Consider the following 23,563-nt stretch of genomic DNA (forward strand, 5'->3'; position numbering starts at 1 on the left):
TGGAGCCTGCATCAGGCTCCCTGCTCAGCGGGAAGCCTGCTTCTCCCTCCCCCACTCCCCCTGCTTGCATTCCCTCTCTCGCTGTGTCTCTCTCTGTCAAATAAATAAATAAAATCTTAAAAAAAAAGAATGCTTGTGCTTAGATTGAGCTCACCTGGAAAATCGAGGATAATCTCCCCATCTCAAAGTCCTTAACCTTAATTACATCTGCAAAGTCCCTTTTGCCCCATAAGGTAACATACTTACAGATTCTGGGGTTTGGGTGTGGGCATCCTTGAAGGCCATTATTTTACCTAATTACGGTTAGGGATGAAATAATCATGGGGAAATAAATAATAAAATTATATTAAAATTCATATTTGCAATACAATAATATGTTTGTTTTTATTAACACAATAATATCTAGAGCAGATCAAATAATGTCCATACATTGAAAATAACGGTAACCATCAATGACTTTTCAATCTATCAGTAACAACCGTGAAGGCTGTAATGAGGAAGGAAAACATCTGTCCTTTTTATTGGTGACAGAGTCACAAGAAGCGCTAATCCTACCATGGTTTGTTGTTTATATTCCTAATCGTAGGAAAGGTTACATGTCAGCTAGAGATTAAAAAAGTAAAGATGTATTTTTTTCTCTCCTCCACAACCCCAGATCCTTTTTCAGGGTGAAAAGCTCTGTGCTAAAGAGACGGCAAGAAACGAGGGTCACCCTGATGTTGCTTGGACCTTGGCAGGAAGAGCACAGCCCCTCCCACGGCCACCGAATTTTTCTGGACTGTGAGCCTGAAAGAAGATGGCAGGTAAGTGGGAGTTCCAATAACGCCAGAAAAATCCTATCATCTTCTAGGTCTGCATTCTCCACAAAGCCTTCATGGACACTTCGAGCTGCTCTTGGTCACTCTCTCACTCGGTTCTCCCTAGCACATTTCCACCGTTTCCAGATACAGCCCTGGCCCGCATCTCGTTCTTGCCTCTCTCATCCGTTTGGCATCTTGTCATGCATTTGCCTTGGGATGCTAGATGGCTTGGCACATGTATGCTTTCCATCACTCTGAATATCTGTAAGGAAAAGTGAAACACATCTTCATTCTTTTGGGCAGCAATAAGAGCTTCTTAGGGTAATAGTGAGTGAATATTTATGATGTGATTGACCAACTATCCAATTAATAATCCTCACTGAACTTACATGTATATTGTGGTGAAAATGTGCAAATATCAAGAATTAGCAGAGAATCTTTTTGAACTAGCCCTCAGAACAAGATACATTATACAAAAAGATCCTCGGTCTGAGAAACGGAGGGTTTTTTTGTGTTTTGTTTTGTTTTGCTTTTTGTTTTCTGTTCCACTAATTAACCAGTTTTGTGATCCTGAGCAAGTAACTGCATCTCTCCTGGGCCTCAAGTCCAACCTTTGTAAAATAGAAAGGTTGGATTAGATCATTTCTAAGGGCCCTTCCATCTTGAAGAGTTTGTGAATCAAAGAGTTTATGTCACATTACTAAAGTTTTTAACACTTCATTAGGACTGAATTCAAGTTTCCAGGATTATTCAGTTTCCCTGAGCAGTTGAAGAATTTAAATGTCTAAGGACTGAGACTTTCCTGAAAAGGTACACTGAGACTCACTCAAACACACTCCTAATAAGATTTATTCCTTCTTGTCAAAAGACTCATTCGACGTGACATACTATATCTTCAATCCTACTCAGATTCTTTCATAACCAGATGAAAGAGGGATTAGTTGGCAAGGTCTTCAGAAACCATTTTATGAGAGCATGCTGTGAATTTTTCCACAACTTTCTTACAAAAACTTAAGCTTCCTGATAACTTCCCATAAGCGCTTGCGGAACAGACAGTGATGGCCCCAATAACCACCAGCGATTCTCTGAGCTGGACTTCAGTGACATTTCCTGTGAATTGTTGAGACTGAGTTAACCCCTTACTTTTGTCTTCTAAAGATCTTAAAATACCCACCCCTTGACCTGCTTCCAATTTCCCTGCCCACCTCACTCTCCCCCAGCCCTGTTCTGTCCCGTCTGCTTCTTGTCACTCTCCTCCTTACCACGAACCGACCCTTCACTCTGATCGTAGGTCTCTGAGGGATGGAAGGATTAGAGCAGGGTGGATGAACATCCAGAAGAGGACTGGGGCTTACACAAAGTTGCGATCTACAAGTAGATACACTTTCAGCTTCAGAAAGAATAAAAATACTTTATTTAGAAGGATTTAGAATTTACTTAGGATTTATATAGAAGGAAAGGATTTAGATGGAATCTCTTCCATTTTTAAGAGATCGCTATCTCATTGGCTCAATGTGACTATACTCACTCAATGTGACTATACTGTTTAGCCGGTTTCTCCTTATGGCTAGTTTGCTATAATTGGAAAAAAGTTATCATGCACTTTTCCACTACCGTGTTTTTCCTTTTATGCTTCCCCTTTACCTTAATTACCCACTTCATTTTATTGGAATAAGGTACAACTCAAATGTCACCATCCCAGGGAAATGTCCTGTTCCAGCTTCCCCAGTTTGGGAAAAAAAAAATTGTTAAGTTTCAAAAGCAATTCATAAATGTTTTCGTTATGGCACTTAAAACTATGCTTCCAGTTACGTTTACTTGTGCACATCTGCATCCTACATAGATTTTAGGCTCCTGAGCAGATGAGACTTCTAATAAACTTCGTGCCCTCAGGTTACAATAATAGAAAATAAGTTATTTTATAATTTTCTTTGCTTTTTTGCTCTACATAATTCTAAGGAGCATTTTCAAAAGGATTACTATTATCTGAGACATATACATAAATACATATATAAATACAATTATCTGATACAGATACATAAATATATATGTATATATGAGACATATATATAATATTTTATACACAAACACATATTTAACAGGATTCTTTATGTGATTCTACCTGCAGTATTCGGATTTTTCTAGAAAATGATACCAATAAATAATAAATCAAAATGACAGTTTTTGCTAGTGACTTGGAATAAATTTTTCCCCAAGCTGCAGTCGCTATAGCACATGTATAAATAAAATCTCCAATCATGAGGAAAACGGAGTCAGCAGATCATTCTCATCATCCTAGATAGAAGTCACTCTAAAAAAAGAAAAGAAAAAGGAACCCACTGCAAAAAGAAAAAAATTAAAAGATGGGTTGGTTTTATTCAGGGTCATAAGGACAAATTTTAAGGGTTCAGTATACCAGTCATATTTTCTTACTGTTCTGTCAATTATTGAGATGGATGTTAAAATCTCATTATAATTGTAGGCTTGTCCTTGCAATTATATTAGTTTTTGCTTCATGTATTTTGAAGTTCTCTTGTTAGGCACATAAACCCTCAGGACTGTGATGTCCTGTTGATTAATTGACCACTTTATCGTTTTGAAATGACTCTTTATCCCTGGGAATATTCTTTGCTCTGAAATCTTCTTTGTCAGATTTTTGCTCACTGGTAATTTTCACATTGGCAGAAGAAAATTCCCTACCTAGAGGAACAGTAATTATTTTGCCATCCAGGTCCTTGGTTTCAACTTTATTCAAAGGGATGTATTTACTGTCTTCTTGACATATTAACATAAGATGTTCAGGGGATGTTTATTAAATAGGATGGAGGTCAGGATTTGAGTTTTGAAAACATAATGTAACGATGCATCTAGTTCAAATAAGAAGTGATTCAAGGACTACAGACCTCAAATTGTGTCTGTAGAAGTCTAAGGATTATTCAGAGACTTGAATCTGAGATCTTCAAAGGATGTTAGATATCCAGGCCTGCCCGCTCCTGCTATTTGTGGGAAAACTAATGCTCAGAGGAGGGTCAGGAAGGGCAACTTTTCTTAGTTGATAGAACAGACTATGGCAACAAGGGGACCAGAAACCCTGTTTCCTGACTCAGAAAAGAACCTCTTTACATTATGTCACCCTATGCCATGGCCTTATAATCTTCACACCTTTTCTTCAGTTGCTTGTCTTTGGAGCAATAGACAGAAGAAAAGAGTATATACATTGAGAAAAAAAAAAATTCAAATGCGTTCCGACTTCCCCAAAAGTGTTCCAGTCTCAGTGGCAGCTTCTGTAACTTTAAACTTCCATTTATTTGTCCATTCACCTATAAAAATAATCTTTCTGTTACAATTTCCTTAGACATAATAATTATTTTTAACTTCAACATAATCTGGATATTCTTTCCTGTTTTTAACATATACAAGGTTTTTGTTGTTGTTGTTAAATAATTGCAATGGCTTGAACATATTATTCTCTCTGAGTATGGATAGACCAAGAACATATAACATATACCTGCAGAGAACATGTATATTGTCACTAGGATGTTGTTAGTCTATACTATAGGCATGTTCTGAGCACATCTGATCCACTGTTACCTTCACGATTTCAACAGATAAAGAACCATACATTTCAATTAGGAATCAAGACTTTCTGGATGGTGTGGATGGACTCTAACCAATATCCCAGTATTCTGATGTTGTGGAATGAGGTTTTTTTTTTTTTTAAGATAACGATGATTAACAAATAATTTCAGAATTTTTTGAGGCAATTTTTATCCCACACTGTATTAGAGAACAGAGTTTTCTGAACATAATTAACCTTTATTTGATGATTTCAGTATTTCTTCAGTCCTCACCGCGTCATCTGTTGATTTTACTGGTTAGAGATACTTAGTCTGCATCAGGCATCAAACACAGTACTAGGGATTTACAAATTTAAATAGCTCTCACCATTAAGGAGTTTAGCATCTTAATGAAGGGAGATTTGTCTAAGTAAAGCTCAACTTACATGATATATAAAGTGAAGAGGAAAATAGTAATTTACGCCAAATTACAGTTAGAGGGGCATCATTAAAGACAGAAAGTACAGAAGCATGGTAGGACAGACACATGCAAACGTCCTTCTTCCTTCTTAAGGGGTTCTGACTCTCCCTCACAGCACAACCCAAGTATTACAACCGAGGGGCCAAGAAGACAAAACAGTTCTATGGGTTACCAATGAAGCAAGCAAGCAATATTGTCAAGGGCATATTTGAGGGGATCAAAGCCTTCACAGAGATACAGAGATAAAGATCATTTTTTTAAAGTACAAATTGAGCCACAGATTTTGGAGGAAATTGAGAATTGAAATCATACTTTCCATCACTTTCAAAATGAAAATGTCAATTCTTTGGCAGAACTATCAATGCTTTCATCCTCTTGCCTCCTGTCTTAGTCAGCTTGGGCTGCCATCACAAAATACCACAGATGGCTTTGGCGAGGGAAATTTATTTTCTCACAGTTCTGGAGGCTAGACATCTGAGATCAAGGTGCCGCCAGGGCTGGATTCTGGTGAGGCCTCTCTTTTCTGGCTTGTAGATGGCTGCCTTCTTGCTGTGTCCTCACATGACCTCTTGTGTGCTTGGAGAGAGAGAGTAAGCAGAGAGAGTGAGATATCTTTAGTGTCTCTTCCTCTTCTCACAAGGAGACCAGAGCTATGGGATTCAGGCCCCACTGCTCACTTCATCTAACTTACCTCCTGAAAGGCCCCATCTCCAAATACAGTCACATTGGGAGGGGCAGGGCTTTAACACAGGAAGTTTGTCAGGACACAATTCAGTGTCTTAACACCTCTCCAACTGTGTGATCTCACATTTACAACTCCTGTTCTTCATAGGCTTTCTGCCATAACAACACCAAATTCTTCAAATTCCCCATACTTCTTGCATTTGTTTCCCCCTCATGCTGTGGTGCATGCTTTATTTTTGCTCACTTCTCCCTGCTTGTCTGCCTGGCAAACCTACAGTTCAAACTCTTCTTCAAGGCCTTCCCTGACTTTTCCCAGGAAGAATTACTGTGTCTTGTATATAACCTCCAATAATATAGCATTATCATGTTGTTTTAATTGACCGTGGATGCTCAATACATATTAATATTTTTTAACATATGAATGATGCTAATATTTTTAAAAGATCTCCTAATATTGCTGAACTACGAAGCTAGTTCTCCAGGAAGTTATATCATGAGTTATTGTTATACAATCATCTCTTTCCCCCTCCAAATTTCAAGGGATTTCTGAAAGGACAGGTGCTCTTGCCTCAGCTTTTCAGATATAAGTTTAAGGAAATAACTAATTATAAAGATTAATTTTATATTGATGTTCATATCCCGATCTGATTTCCTGAAGGTAGGTTTAATTTTTTTTAAATAAAAATACTTAAGATAAACATTGTAAATTTGAAATAAAAACAGTAATGTTATTTAAAATATAAAGGAAAGAATGGGAAACTCAGGTCTCCCTAGCAATGTGGGACACCCTCTCCAAGATGATATATTAACCCATTGCATTCAAATCCTGCTCATTTTCTCCCTGGACTCAATCCATTTACTACCAGGCCACTGGCTCCAGGCTGTATGTTCACGTTCTTTATTCACTGCCTTGCACCTACAGTTAATTGGGACACATTGCCTAGATAACAGAAAAATCTGGCTGATACACCTCCCACTAATAATAGGAATCGTGACCTTGACTGTGACCCATGACCTTGATAATGCGGAGTTCACTTAGAACATCTCACTATACTTCACAATAATTTTAACTGGTGATTTACCTACATGGATGATACACATTGTCTGAAACAGGTAAGCCTGAGCTTAGAAACTTTCAGTATTAGCTGTATAGCTTCAGACACATCTACTATCTGGTGGCTCAGTTTCCTCACCTATAAAACAGGGACAACAACAGGACCCATCTCTTAGGATCACTGGCAGGATTAAAGGAATTAATACATGTAAAATACTTAGAATAGTGCCTGGTCCTGAGCGAGCACCTAAAAGTTAGCTATTATCTTTACTATTATTAAAGTATTGCTTACTCGGAATTAGTCCCACTTAAATACAGTCCAGTGAATGAGGTTTCGGGCTCAGAATTCCATATAGACATGGAGATTATAACCAACCAGGTAAGCATACCTCCATATGAGGCATGTCTTAAAATTTTGTGATCTTTTAAGAACAGAACTTTTCTACTGGTGGAGGTTTACTTATGGTCCAAAGTAGATGATCTGATCCAATTGCTCTGATACATAACATGGGTAAAGTTAAAAAATAAAATGGGGATGGGGAGGGGAAGCTGTGCAGATAACCAGAACTCTTCAACCCCTAGTCATTGTTCTTTCAGAGTTGAAGATATTTATAACAACACTGCTATTAGGTTTAAGTTTCTTTAGAAAGAATAGCATATAACCCAATTTTAATGCATACACAGTAACCTCAAATTTCTAGTATTATACACACACACACACACACACACACACATATATATACAGAGAGAGAGAGAGAGATCAATTCATATGAACACCCTAGGCTGTTAACTTTCAAGACCTGTAACTGGGGTCTTTTTCTTGGTGTAATCTTGAAGCCTGCATACTTCCTTGGCCATGCTAACCATGGGAACTGTTCTTGGCTTCTGTCTCCAGTTCAACAGTGATTTGGTAAGATGTCTGTGACAATCAGTGTAGATAGAACTTTATCTTATTTTTTCTTCCCCCTCTGTCTGCACTGGCAAAACAATGTTATCAAATAGTTTTACTCCGGATGGTCACAAGAACCTGGGAGCACTGTACTTCAGCCTAAACGTTAGCAGAATTCGGCAACGATATATCCCTACTGCAATTAACAACCACTCATTCTTTTCAGGTGTTCAGGTTTTTAAAGACTTGGGAGTCAATCTTCACTCCTCCTATACTCATACCTCATGTCCAGTTTATCGGAAATACTGTGTCTCTGCTTTAAAAACAGCCAGAAACCAACAACATCCTATTACCTCCACCACTACCCCTGGTCTAAGCCATCATATTTCACCTTCGTTATTGCAATACTCTTGTAACTGGTCTCCCAGCTTCCACTCTTACCTGCCTTATGGCCTAGTTTCCACACACAATATGATCCTTTTAAAAGTCAAGTCACAATCACACCACTCTTCTGTTCAAAACCTCTCAAAAGATCCCCGTCTTGTTCAGAGTAAAAGTCAGATCTCTTACAAACAGCCTGTATAGGGTCCCTAAGCCTGTGGCTCCCTTCACCAGCCTTCCTCACTTCTACCTTCTGACCTCTTCTCTGTCTACCTCCCTCTGCCAGGAATGCCCTTTCTCCTTCTTCATGCAGTCACCTCAGTGAGGCCCATCCTATCTTACTTAAATATGCATGTCTCCACACACCTAAGCATTTCCTATCCTATACTCGTCTTATCACTAGTACAGAAACTCCGGAGGTATGAACCCTAGAACTTTCTGGCAAGTTCCCAGGTAATGCTGATGCTGGGGGACCAGGAACCACACTTTGCGAACCACTGCTTCAGGAGAATCTCTCTTCCCAGATTCTCATTCTTTGTGATTTGGGTAGGGCTAAATTACATAAACTTCAGGCATCTCCAGACTACGTAAGTGTCTTTTAACTCAGAATGCCAGGCCCCACCCTTAGTTTTTTTCTGATTGGGTAGGACTGGGGCAAGAGCCCGAGATTTGCATTTCTAACCATTACCCTTTGAAAACCACTGGTTGAATATATGATACACTTTTTATTAAGTTTCTCTGCTTCCTTTCCATAAGAATATAAATTCTATGAGGCAGGAATTTTTTATTTTCTGCTGTTTTCTCATGCAAAGGACAATACCAGGTACATAGTAGCTGCTCAAAATACATGTTGAATGACTAAATTAAAATCGCTTATCCTAGTGTTACATCAAAAAATTTCTAACTTTATCTTGCCAGATTCCATATGAAGAAATACAAAGCTAAAAGTACTTATAGTTTAATCCTCTCAGGCAAGAAACCATTTTAAAGCATTAAGACAGAGACAGCTGGGATTTCCTGATATATGGGAAATAAATTATTAACAACAGACATTATTAGCTTAACATTAAGGTTAATAACAATAAACATTTGTGGTCTGCTACCAACTGCTGAGCACTTCATGTAAAGTATCTCATAACATTCTGAGGAAGCTAGCGATGTTACTTCCATTTTATAGGTAAGTGCTGTTATACCACAGCCCACTTATCAGTGAACTCCAGGGTTTCCACATTATCTTCTCCCCTCAATGTGCTCCCCCAATTGGGAGCAACAAAGTAGGGTGTAAAATAGGTGACAGTTTTCTTTCTAGTGTCCAGACATGTTAAGATCTGAATTAAAATTTACTGGATTTATTTACCTCTTGTAACACACTAAATAAAGATTATCCTAGACTCTCTCCTACTACAATAAAGGTCTAGAGGAATGCATCAGAGCACTATAGTTTTAGATGCAAATGTTGAACTCTACAGATGTTATAAGAATTTAGTTGTGAAAGATATGAACACATTTTTCAGGAGGCATGGTTTGTGGGGCTTGTATTTTCAATACCTTAGAATAGTTTATTGTCTGAATGTTCATTCTATCAAACCCTATGCAATAGCATTACACGTAGGCAAAGAAAAATTAAAAGACAAATGATTATGAGTTAATGATCCACTTTCTTTCAAAGAGACTGTTAAAACAGGGGTCAGCAAACTTTTTCTTAAGGGGCCAAATAGTAAATATTTTAGACTTGCAGGCCATCTAATTCTGCAGTCAGGGAAAGCAAACACAGGTTAAACATAAATGATGGGTATGGGTTTTTTTCAATAAAACTTTATTTACACAACAGGTGGTCTGGCCACTGACTATACATAGTTTGTGGACCCCTATATTAAATGACTCCAATCTTAACGGGATGAACGAAATGGACCAGATAAATTTCAGGTCAATTTGGCAAATTTACCTCTTTCCTTTTAAAAACTGTTTTTTTTCTACAGAAATATCCATATTCCTGTACTAAACATAATGACTTAAATAATGACAAACTCTAGCACGCAAATTAAAACACATTTGGCTCTGTAATAAGCTGAACAAGTTAAAAGAATCCTTGTATTTATTTTTTGCACAGCACAAATGCAGGTGACACACAGTAAGTCCATAATTTCCCACAAAACTTATAAACTTAACAACTGAGAGTCTAAATTCTTATAATCTTCTGCATCGCTCCCAGCTATACACTGTATGAAATCCATTCCATAGCAGCAGAGAACCTTAACTTTAAGCACCAAATTTCCAGGCATTACTACAAATGTCTTTTTTTCATTCCCTAGTACATGCAGTCAAACTGCCTATGAATAAATACCAATTCACTTTAAGCTTCAATGGAGAAGGGAAAGCAGTTGGGAAACCAACATTATTCTTAAATCTAAGTGATTCCACCTCTTTACCTTGTCTTTTCTTCCATAAAAATTTTAACTTTTAATGTAGTGATATTAAACATGAACATAAATTTAATTTTGAACATAATCCCTTTCAGACTTATTTAACAGTTTAGGATGTTCATATTTGTTTTGTAAATCCAGAGGAAAACAAAAACATCTCTAGCATATTCTGGCAATTTTTATTAAAAGTTAAATTTAGAAATTTATAGCAAAATAATATAGTCTGTGTGTCCAAATTATGATTAAAAAATCCTTAATTTATGTATATTAAGATACAATGTGAACCCCAATACATTTTATTGAAGTGTGTTTTCGATTTCTGAAGCAGGATTCAGTGGGGATTTTGCTCACATCAGCCCTGTATACCCGGAGATTACTGGATCCACTAAATGGACAATGAAAACTGGTTGAGGCTGCTGCTGAATGCTTCAACAAGAATCTGATACACAGACACAGATTTCATTGTTATAGTCAATGCAACTGAAGTCTTCCTTAAAACTGTGCTCCTGATAGGCTGAAGATAGAGTAATGGACTGTTAGTTCTTTAAGCCAAAAATGCATGGATCTACTGTACAAAGGCTTCATTCTCTGCCTGTAGTTAGTAACTTGAGGGCCTTCTGTAGATTCTGCACAGCAGTGCTGACATCTTCGTATTGCAAAGCACTGCCAGCATATTTGCAGTATTTCTGGGCTCTAGCAAAGTCCTCTGGTGTTAGACGGATATCCCCTAGAAGAAAAATAGAGCAATTAAGGTATCTGTAGGAATCAAAAAAGTATTCTATTAGGTTAGGTAAATGCCTACATTTAAGATTATAGAAAATATTTAAGGCTATATAAAAACATGAAGGTTTTTTCAACCCCAGGTGTAAATATTTAACTAAGTATTTTCATGCTTCTCACTTTTTTTTTACTAACATAAACCATACACATGCCAATACTAATAACTTATACGAAAAAATTTTTCTTCCAGAAGTAATAAACTAGAAGCCTTTATATTTTGATAAATTAATTGCAAAAAAATTATATTCTATGTAAAAAAAAGGATAGTAGCTTTGGTGTTTATACTAGAATTGTTGAGCCTCTCTTTTCATGGAACAATACACACAGACTAAACCATTCAACCCTCACTTGAGCTAGAATATAAATATAATTCTCAATGAAAAAAATAAATTTAAAAAAATTACATAAGTCATTTAACTTTTTTAGCATGAAAATATTTTGTTTTTGTGCCATCCATATAAAAACCTCTAGTTTAAATATCATTAAATTACAAAACTAAACATATGAACAACCTTTACAAATTATGTCCAAAATTTATTCTCACCAAGTTTTCCAGTTACACATATGATTAATAAGGGTAGAACCCAACTAAATAATCTGGGTAAAACCAAAAAAACAACTTCACTTGGAGCGGCTGGGTGGCTCAGTTGTTAAGCGTCTGCCTTCGACTCAGGTCATGATCCCAAGGGTCCTGGGATTAAGCCCTGCATCGGGCTCCCTGCTCAGTGGGAAGCCTGCTTCTCCCTCTCCCACTTCCCCTGCTTGTGTTCCCTCTCTCGCTGTGTCTCTCTCTGTTCCAAATAAATAAAAAAAAAATCCTAAAAAAAAACTTAACTTAATCAATCTAAGATTTGAATATATATTTCTAAAGATGAAATTAAAAACTGACTTTGTGCCCTGACTTTTGAAAATGCATTTTATTCAGAATTCTTTATAAGGATATTAAGAACTGATCAGAAAGAAGGCTGGGGCACAGACTAAAACAAATAATATATTTCAAATTCTGTTTATAAATGAACAGTTAATATATTTCAATTCTGTTTATAAGCATGAACTATAAACAGACTATCTTTAGTTGCTTTTAATTTTGCTATATATATGTATACATACACACACACACACATATATATGGCATATAATGAAAACTTTGATATTACAAAGTAGGTAGTGACTCCAGGTATCCAGATACTAAGTTCTGATCCAAATCATTATTTTCTAAAATTTTCAAGAGTTCTGAAACAATGTATCCCAAAGTTTCTAGGCCAAAGCCAGGCACCCATAAGTACTAAATAACTTTAATGAATGAATATAAAAATGCTGTCTGTACATTTCCTACATTTTAAAATAAAGTTCATATAGAATTAAACATTAATGAGATTTCAGATTTTAAGATAATACACATAGTTCTACATGTAGTAGTTAGCCCAGTGTATGACATATAAAGTCTTCAAAAAATTTTTGATTATTAAAGATCACAGTGGTTGGTCTTTACTGTTGTGAATAAGAGATTATATATTCCAATTTTGACAGACCTTGTTTCAATTTTCTTGAATTTGTCTTGTTTAAAAAGCAAGAAATACAAATCAATATACTAGTAAAATACAATTATACATATATATTTATATTTATTTATATATTTATTTATATTTGTTTATTTATTTTTAATTCTCCCTCTCCCTTATTTGTATTATATATACATAAATGTATAAACGTTTTTCCACAAATCTTTTAGTATTCTAGTGCCTTGGCATTTGTTACCCATTAAACCTAAAAAACAATTATCCTGCAAGTTGTTCTGTTGACAATTTAGTCAGGACACTTTAGGTTCTTCAATGGTTTTTCCAAATATATTAAGAGGTTCTAGTCATCTAAAGCTATACATCCTATCTAGGTGAGGGAGACGCCTTTGAAAATTAAGTTTACCCCACTACTCATTTCGTGCTTGAATAGCCCGTCCTCTTATCTCAGGGCAATCTTTAAGTATGCAGGGAAACCATTCAGAATTTATCAGACCTGCTGGAAGAAAGCCCCAATGATCAGAACTAATCTTATTTTTACAGCATGAGCCTTAGCAGTGTTTTGCTGATATATCACTTATTTACTAATGAGATGTATGTAGTGTTAAGAATGCCATTACTATTTTAGTTGTTATAAACTAAACTTATCCACCAATGGTAAAACTATTTTAAAACACAAATATTGCACTTCTCATGAAATAACAATTTCAATATTCAGAAAATGTGAATGAAAATATTTTAATAGAAAAATATCATTACATGTATATAATACATATAGCTTATAAACGTATGAAATTATGTAACTATCATATAAAATATAACTAGATAATAACCAGCTTACAGATTCAGATACAAAATGTAACTTACAGATTTAAATAGGGATGCTAGACTTACTAATTAAAAATATAAAGAACTTAAAAAGCCATGTCAAATAGTTACTTTTGCTATTTTATAAGACTTCAGGCTTCCCTTCATTTAACAAATATCATCTAAGAGTAATTAATAATAAAACATGATTAAAATTTTAAATTAAATAAAAAGAAAATCTGCCTAATTAATGATTCTTTTAACTTAGCATCTGAAAACTAAAGTGGAAAATATATAAAAGGAGAAGAGAACAGGAAGAGAACAACTGTTCAATTTCAGTATCTGATGTTATATACAAAATAGTAAATACTGCTTAGAGCACCCAAATAAAAGCTGTTTTTTCTATTATTAAAACTTTAACTAGAGGCCATAATCAGACCAGAGAGAGCGCACACTGTGGACGTAAAAAGTGTTTGAAGGAGTAAAGAGGTTGTCTAACAGAGTATCTCTTTTCTGAACTCTATGTTTAATATGTTGCTGATGGCTTCGGAGAAGACCGTCCTCATCACAGGGCTGCTTTTCTCCTCCACAGGGCAGAACAAGCAGGCAGAAGACAGCTAGAGCTATTACTCAAGTTCACTATCACAGTGGGAAGAGCCTGGGTCAGCACTGGATCAAAGATAACATTTTTGGTGTGAAGAGAAATCCCTGCACACTCAGTTGACAAAAGCATCCATTTCTAAGGCTAATTTATCTAATGTTATGATAGACCATAGAATACTTAATTGTAAAGATTTCCAAAATGGGTCTTTAGAGACTCTTACTTAGCTAGGTAATTTTAAGAAATTCATGTCGGGGGCCTTGGATAATCTGACCCTAATGTACTCTATTATCCTCTGACTTGAATGGAAAGCATGGGCAGAATCATAGGGGAAGCATGTGATATGCAGTAAATCTTGGGAGTAAAGAGAAAGCTCAGCACTGAACCCTTATATCCAGGCATTGCCAAGATATGTTTCTTAGAAATGGCAACACTAGAATGATTAGAGGTAGAATTTGATTAGGTCATGCACTGTGCTAAATTCGTTTCAGATATTCCATTTAATTCTCAAAAAAATTCATGAGGTAAGCAGTTATTCACACTCTAATACTATATAGAAATATGTTAAGTTAAAAAAGGAAATGTTCTGTTTCAACTACCTACCACCTTTCCAATTCCATTGTCAGCCTTTCCACAGTCAGCCACAAATTCACTACAGAAATGTTTAATATATTAATACTAACGCACATACACTATGTGTATTAAAGGTGATAAGTACTAAGCACTAAAGAGAAAAATGTAGCAGGAAAGGGGTTCAGGGAGTATTTATTAGAGGTGGTGGTGAAGACAGTGATGGTTATGAAATTACTAGTTTTGGTCTGAGTATTATCTAGAATTTTTCTATGTTCTCAAACACATACATACATGCAGGAAGAGAGTTTTAATTTTTTTTTTCCTAAATAGGGTCATACTATATATAATGTTCTGCAACCTGTTTTTTTTTTTTTTTTTTTACTTAATATGCTTAGATCTTTTCACATCAGAGTTACTATATATATTTAATATCTGCTCAGTATTCCATATGACAAATGAACCATAATATCCCATTAATTAGCACTTAAAAGATTATTTTCTACTATTGTGATGATGTTGAAATAAAATATCCTTGTAAATTTTGTGCCCATGTCTGAATAATTTTTTAAGATAGTAGACTATAGCAGGTTCAAAAGAATTATATTTGCAATTCTGATAGTGACATAGTGCTGCTGCAAAAACTTTACTAATGTACATTTCCCACCAACAGCATGCAAGAGTCATTCCTTAGGTCTTCAATGACACTACAGATTATTGATCCTTTAAAATGTTTTTTTATCTATTGACATAAACCAAACCAAACTCATTCTAATTCTCAATTTCCCTGATTATGAATATAGTTGGGAAAGCTTTCATGTGTTCACTGAGTATCTGCATTCCCTATCATATTCTCTGCCTGTTTTTCGAATTAAGTTTCAGTTATTCATTTGTAGGAGCTCTTTATATATGCTCTGGACATTACTTCTTTATTTTTAAATTTCAATTTCTTCCTGGTCTATTAGTTGCATTCTAACAATGTAATGGGGAAGAAGGAGTCTTCTGTGGTATGAATTTTTCATTTTTCATTTGTCAAACCTGTTAAGACACAACTGAATCAGATACAAGTACTGAGAGACAGTATCTAATATATATTTTTTTCTCATAACCAATTGTTCTTTTTTTTAAGATCCTATTTGAGAGAGAAAGAGAGAAAGAACGAGTGGGGAGAGTGGCACAGGGAGAAGCAGACTTTCCACTGAGCAGGGAGTCCAATGCAGGGCTCGATCCCAGGACCTCAAAATCACAGCCCCAGCTGAAATCAGACACTTAACTGACTGAGCCACCCCCCCCAAATAACCAATTGTTCGAACATCACTTTTGTATATATATTCTTGCTACACTGATCAAATGCCACATTCATCATTAATTTGATTCCTCTAATGTGTGGTCTAATTTCCAGAGTCCCTATTCTGTTTCACTGATCTATTTCAGATATTTTCACATCAGATTTTAGGTGGAGCTTTTAAAATTGGGTGGGACTCCAGAGGGGAGTCTGGAAACCAAGTTTAACAGAGGAATATAGTATTCATTGGGCAGGTTATCTAGTCTGTCTACCAACAGATAAATATTTTCCACTATGTTCTTGGGTAACTTGCCAGTTTATTACAGGTTCCTTTTTGTTTTTGTTTTCAACTATGGTCAGTTCCTCCTTTTGGATAATCTAGTAATTTAGTATAGATAAGGAAGATCATAAGACATGGTAATTTTTTAACTAAAGTAATCTAGTATCAGCTTTTGTGACAGCTTTGGCTATTTCTGCCACTATATCCACTGGTATACAAAAAAAAGGAACTGTAAAAAAAGGGGGGAATGTCTTCAAATTTAGATATTTTTGATAATATGAAACAATCTTGGTTCATTGGAGAATCTAGTGAATACAGACATTCAAAGAAATGTGTAAACATTCCAATATATAATACTCTTAGGCTACAATTAGAAAACAACACCTAAAACAAGAGATACAATATATCTCAAAAAATAGTCAACTGACTTACCGTGGGAGACTGTACTGAAAAGTTCAGGATCAATAGCTGGAATAGTCTGTGGAGTAGGTTGGATAGTATTACTTGCTACACCTGCATCAGAAAACCATAAATGGGTATAAAAGTTATACCTCTTAATTATATACTAGGAAAATATTTAAAGGATCATGAAGGAATTCCATTTCTTAATTACTTTTTTGAAATCTTAATGAATTGTAATTTGACATACTTATTTGATGCTGGAGGCTGGTATAGAAAATATGCAGGAAAATATATTCTGAGTGTTTACATACATACATGTCTAATGCAGATGGTCGTTGTCTGCATACTATACTATTTCATGCATTTTTTACTTAGTATGTTTTAGCAGTAACTCTAGATATATATATATCTACCTTGTTACTTGACATGGCTACATAGTGTTCCATTCCATGTATGAACCACAATTTATAAAGCAGTCCTTTACTGATGGGCATTTAGGTTGTTTCCAATCTTTTGCTACTATAGATAATACTACAGTGAATAATCTTACACATTGTGTACATATACACACACACATATATATGAATTCATTTATGGGAAAAAATTTAAAGAAGTGTAACTGCAAAGTCGGGACATACAAGTTTTAAACTGACCAATTCAACGACTAGCTTTTGCTTGATTTTGGTAAGTGCTAACCAAATATATTAAAGTATCACCATCCAACATAAATGTCCCCACAAAACTTGCTTTTAAAGACACATAACTACATTTAAAAAAAAAAGGAATGCAAGATTTGAGAGGGATCTTCAGAGACTACCTAGTCAAGCCTAGTGCTTTGAAGCAGCTGTACTTAAAACATAGGTAGATGATTATAAATGTTTCATATAATGTTAAAGAAAAAAAAAGGTAAGTCTACAACCCACTCACAGATCAATCTAGATATCAAGCCATTCCTTGCTAGGTAATTTGTGTTTTTGTCTAAATTAAAATTTTCCAAACAAATCCCTTTCTCTATGGAAAAGGAATATTTTTACTGATCAGCATCTTGTATTATTAACTTTTAAATGCTTATTAGTATATTTTCATATGATTAATTAAGTATGCAATATTAATTAACAAGAACAAAACAGAATTTACAGGGAGAAAATTTAGTTATGTAGTAAAATTTTATTTGAGTGAAATTAAAAAAATAGGTAGTCTGCATTTTATTAAGAACTTCTGGTTACAGTCATTCAACTAAAGCTTGAACTGACAGCAGAGGGTGCTCAACACACCTCAAGCAGCAGTAAGAAGATGCTGCTTCCATTTGTCTTGATGCACATGAGCCAAGGCCTGTCCTTTCGGCAGCTGTCATGACATGTTTCCATGGGGCCTAGTGTATAGGTCCAACATAAGCTCATAAATACTGTTAAATTAGTAAAAGTGGCTTTTAGTTTATGTTATTTATTTATTTTTTTGAGATGCCCAAAGCTGTTTTTCTTTCTTTCTGGATTTGGAAAGGTCTCATATGTCAATTCACAAATGGACTGCAACCCTGAAGACTGCAGTATGTTGGGAATATGTTGGGAGTGAATGTGAACATAAAACCATTCATGGAGGAAAGCAGAAATTTCTTCCTTTCTATTATTTAACAAAAAAGAAGTGTCAACAAATAAGTTCTGGTTAACTTTTAAGTAGATGGTTACGTAGCCTATTAAATGGGATTAATACACATTCAATAATTAAACTTTACAAGATTTCTAATTAAGTACTGAATTTAAATTGTTCTATTGTCTACACGGTCTGGGGATTCTGAAAAGGGAGAAATGGGTGTTGGTTAGAAAACCAGAGAAGATTATCCAGAATTATAATTAAACAGAACCCTTAGGGGAGTAGCATTTGGAGAGGCAGAGAAAAAGGGAGAAAGACACGCTAGATACAAGGAACACTATAAGCAAAGTTAAGAAAATAGGAGGATTGGGTTGAGTAACCCAATTATACCTCAGTATAATCACAGAAAATAGAATTGATAGAAGTGGTCAGGACAAAATATTAACAACTTTGAAAGCTGTGTAGGAAAACTCAAATGCAGTACTTTTCATACATAAAAGAACAACAATAAAAGAGCAAAGTTTTTGATCTACGCATAAGGAGCTGCATTTATAATCAAAAGGCTAGCGTTCATTATAACATAATTCTAATATTTAATCTAATTACTGAGATCTTCTTCCGCAATATGTATAAGCTGTATAAAGCATATGTTTCAAGAGAAAGGACAAACCGTCCACTCTATCACCTCCATGATTGTCCACAGTGGTTAAAGCCCAGAGGCACTCTGCCTGCTTAAACAATCGCTCTCACTGCACTCCTTGCACCCCCTGTGCTTTTCTGTGGAAGAACTAAAAACCATATATTAGTACATACTATTCTTTTCAGCTATCTTGAGGATTTCCCTTTGATAAAAGTATATCCTGGATCTTTATATGAGGGAAAGTAAATCAATCTTAAAGTGAGTAAGAGGGGAAACATCTGCTATATTTAAAAACTAAAAATGTTATTTCATTTGCTATTAGCCAACTGTGAACTGATTTTTTTTTTTTTTTTTACTGTTTTAAATATAATAGAAAAAAAATCTGCCAGCTAAAAGGAGATTCCAATATCACAAACCAATTTTAAGGGGCAAAATATTGTGAGAAAAGTAGATTTTGATTTAACAGGGTTTTAGTTCCTTGGAGGAAGAGACACAGAAAGGAGGTACCAAAAACATGAAATCAGAAAGACATGGGTACAAACTCTGTCACTAATAGATATGTTTATATGTTTATTTTCATGGGATAATTGTTTAATTCCTTTACAGTGTCTAAACTAGAGATAGCAATATCTAATATAGTTAACATAGTTGCTGCAAGAATTCATAAAATAGCTACAATAATTTTGTTAATACTAAGTCTATAAGAGTGTATATAAAGTAACAAGATAGGACCTCACCCTAAAAGAGTTCCAAGATTTTTGGTTTTATGTGCTCACTCTGAGGAACAAAAAAGAAAAAATAATTGGAGAAAGATGAACTGTTCATGCCAGAAAACTTTCTAATAGAAGACTACCTCCTTAATATCTGTTTATGTATGTCAAAGATATTCCAATCAGGAGATAACAGTCTATTAGTTTGAACATATGAAACTACTAAGATTTTATCACTTATGTTATATAAAAGTAGCAATTTCATATGGTTCAACCGAATACAGCCCTCCCAGAAGTAAGCTTTCTCTCTTCTATATACACACTGTATGACTATATATAAAATATATGTATATAGGTGCCTGTACCAGAATTCTGCCCTAAGATAAGTTGTCTAACATGGCACCCTTTAGGCAACTTTTTTTTAAGGTCAATATCCTACCCGCAAAGGTGACACTTCCCTTGATTCACAAAATGATTTTAAGTGTTCATTAGCTTGCTCTTAAATACCCTGTCTTTGGCACAGAGATAGGAAGGAAAAGAGAAAAAAAAAAAAAGGAAAAGGAAGCTAATTTGCTGAACACTGATTTTGTGATTAGGCACAGTAGTAGTGAATTTTCAAACTTTTTCTCCTTTAATAATTAAAATCACTATGAGAAGTATGATTAATTTCATTTTAGAAAGATTGGCAAAACCTAGACTGAGAAGCTGAATAACATCTGAGTTTGTGGTTTAGCAAGGGGCAGGAACTAATAACCAATACTATTTGACTTCAAAATACATTTTATTCGCACTTTGCCCTTCTATAAAAATGGTGTGTCAGAGGCTCCTGGTTAGTGTTTAAATTCAATAGAATAGAGTAGTATATTTATCTAAGGCAAATACATCTAAGTAGCTGGTATTGCTTATATTATTCTACACTGGAAATACTGAATACTTCTATAAGAAAATAAAATATTTATAACAGTGTTCTGTGAAATTTTACTTACAAAACAAACTCAAATTGCTCTATTAAACTCATACAGACCATAAAGCAAAGCAAAGTCAGAGTAAAATACACAGAATGATGACACAAAAGAGATCAGTGTTAAAATAATCACATTCATCAATATTCTTCAAGACAAAAATAACAGCAATATTTGTAGATAATATAAAGTTAAAAGTTTTAAAATAGGAGGAAAGGAATTAATAATAATTGGTGCTCTAATAGTCAAATAGAAAACTTTTTTAAATGTTATTCAACTCATGCAAAATAAGCTAAAATGGTTTGGGTAAACAGGCTGAAAATCTGAAAGTCAGTGAAGTAATAGTGTGATACTTAACAGAAACCACGGAAATTATGGCTCAAAGGATGACTTTCATCCTATGAATTAAATATTTTGAAATGTTTGTATGGTTTACTACTGTAGATTACATTTATGCTGAGATAAAATAAATACTTTAAGAACAATTTTTGGAAAAACTTCAACATGTAAATTATGGCTTCAAATGCCCTTCTATCTGAAGGTAAGGATAACACTTTGTCAACAATACAAGTATATGGAAGAGTATCTGTCTGCAATTTTAAAAAAAATTATCTTTCATTTACTGACATTGACTCATTACTAGAGACTAGTGTTGTTAGATCTTTTCCATGAAAACACAGACATAGAGTAGCAATTTATTCAAAGACAGAAGCTATCACTTCCCTTTCTTTTCTTCAGTCAACTGTTTATAATATTAAAAGAAATAACCCACACCCCCTCTTTTCGGTTGTGATTCCACTGCTATTGAGATTTCCTGCCTCAATGCCTGCTCCCTTCATCAATAATAATCTATGTTGAGGGCAGGGGTTGGGTCCTAAGGAAATAAGGCAAGAAAAATCAAATCTTCCTGACACAGTGGGATGCTGACCAACATACTATGATAGATCCGCACAACTCAGTGCTAATCTCGGACAGTGAAGGGCAAAGAAAGGGAGGGGAAGAAAGAGAAAATAGCACCACACATGAAAAGCACAGAAGCTATTCTTAGTAATAAAATATAAAGTTAATAGTAACATGTAAATGTTTGGTTACTTCTCAAAAAACTAAAGGACAAACAACAATAGAACTTCAACAAAAAGGACTTAACATTTTTTGTAGGTTCAAATAGAATTTAAAGATCTTATTATGCTTCATTACCATCACGATCAGGCATAAACACAATAAAAAGTGCAGTCCTTATTTATGAAAGGAGAGTTCAAAACTTGTTAAGCTTTAATTTCCTACCTGTGCTGTGAGGCACTTCTGCTGGTGTATTAGCTGGAGCATGCGCGCCGGGAGGAATCTGTATGCCAGAGAAGCTGCCGGATGGCATGCTGCTTGGGTCGTAAGTCGAAGATGATGGCTGAGGTGGCTGAGTCGGCAGGGATGTTGCTCCAGCATCTTCATTTTCTTCAACATCTATTATATAATTTACATGTAAAGTTAAACTAGGTATTTGGAAGAAAAATGCCAAACATTCTTATTTTGCTATACAGACATAATGAACAGACCTTCTGATGCAATTCTATTTAATGCACTTGATAAGTAGGCTCTAGCTCTTAAAATAATAGTTTTGTTTTCTTTTCTTAAATCACTTAATTATACCTGCCAATATGATTGTCACTTCAAGTTAATACTTATACTTTACAATTCTATTAAAATCTTTGCATATAGTATATTCTTCTTAAAAATAAATTTTCTTTAAACTCACTCTTTAAACTTAAGATAAACATGGTATTTTTGGCAAGACATGTCACATTTATGCTATCCATAGACTTTTGTTTTTTTTTAAGATTTTATTTATTTATTTGAGAGAGAGAGAGACAGGGAGAGAGGGAACACAAGTAGGGGGAGTGGGAGAGGGAGAAGCAGACTTCCGGTGCAGGGCTCTATCCCAGGAGCTGGGATCATGACCTGAGTCCAAGGCAGACGTTTAATGACTGAGCCACTCAGGCGCCCCTAGACTTTATTTTTCTGACAGCTGCCTTTTACTCAGTATTCATTGTTCACACTAGCTATTAAATGATTACCTGTGTGTTTGTCGTAGGTTAATCAACAAAAACAAAGGAATGAAATTTCACAGAGCTACCTGCACAGAAAGTAGTAATAAGAGACTTTGTGTTGAATTGCTTCTCGGTCTTTTGGCTAAGATCAAGTGTAGAGACTCTGTGTTGGTAAGTTCTGAAATACAGACTTAAAATATACTATATTATTAGCTGAATTTGAAAGCTACTCTGGGAAAATTAAATATTGATAGTCTATTTAAAAAGACAATTAGCCACTTTTGGGAATCTTCATAATTTAAAATGTAAGCGAGAGCAAGAGATTTCTGAAATCAATTTATTTCCTATCAAATTTTTAAATAACTTTTTTGTTTGATCATAACCACATTACATATTCAATGTGGATAATTTTAAACAACCAAAAAAAAACCCTACCTACTCTAAGATAGACATTTTACTAAGTAACCTTGTAGATGTATTTATATACACTAAAATAATTCTCTCCTATATTAGAGAACTATAACATTTATACATCCTGGGAAGGAGTCCCTCCCTCCAATTTTTAAAGGCACTAGAAAGTGACTAAAAGCTGGTAGAAACTAGAGTGAAGATGGCCCTTTGGAGAGGAAATCTCACCAGGTAAGGTTTGTTTTCATGTGGCTTTTCACCTGCAGGCACTCAACAGTCTGTGCAAAAGAAAGAGTTGCGGAGAAGTGAGCCTTGAAATGTGTGTATAAACCCCAACTAAATACCGTATGACCCTGAACTATGCATGCACATTCTGGGAAGATTCTAGAGTGTCCTGGTGAGAGCAATAGCCTTAAAGCTGAAAGAAGGACAGGCAGTGTTTGAGTTCAGGCATGTTAACTGCCTGCTAGGACAAGAATCAAGACCTTGCAGAGGAAGATGAGAAAATGCAGAGGAGCTACAAGACGTTATCAACAATAAAAATTAATAGAAATAAGGGGGGATGGGAGGAAGAAAATGTGACCCGAGTTAGGAGAGAAAGACAGTCTATAGAAGAAGACCCCCAAATGACCCAGATATTAGCAAAAAATTAATTAGCAAAAAATAAATAAATAACATTAAAGCAGGTACTATAAATGTG

The 23,563-nt window shown here is 35.0% G+C and overlaps 1 protein-coding gene across 1 annotated transcript in view; it reads right to left on the minus strand.

Moving 5' to 3' along the window:
• Positions 1–9,910: 9,910 nt before the first annotated feature.
• The window catches only part of VTA1 (vesicle trafficking 1), a 62,870-nt gene continuing 49,217 nt past the window's right edge, over positions 9,911–23,563 (minus strand). The window contains exons 6-8 of the mRNA XM_028121434.2: positions 21,698–21,871; positions 16,542–16,622; positions 9,911–10,996 (exon numbers count right to left, since the gene is read on the minus strand). Coding sequence (XP_027977235.1) covers positions 10,851–10,996; positions 16,542–16,622; positions 21,698–21,871 — 401 coding nt within the window. The 3' untranslated portion in view covers positions 9,911–10,850. The remainder of the gene's footprint in view (positions 10,997–16,541; positions 16,623–21,697; positions 21,872–23,563) is intronic.

Source organism: Eumetopias jubatus, unplaced genomic scaffold, assembly GCF_037043125.1.
Source record: "Eumetopias jubatus isolate StellerSeaLion01/CBP00866 unplaced genomic scaffold, mEumJub1_p1.0 scaffold_6, whole genome shotgun sequence".
Taxonomy (NCBI): Eukaryota; Metazoa; Chordata; class Mammalia; order Carnivora; family Otariidae; genus Eumetopias; species Eumetopias jubatus.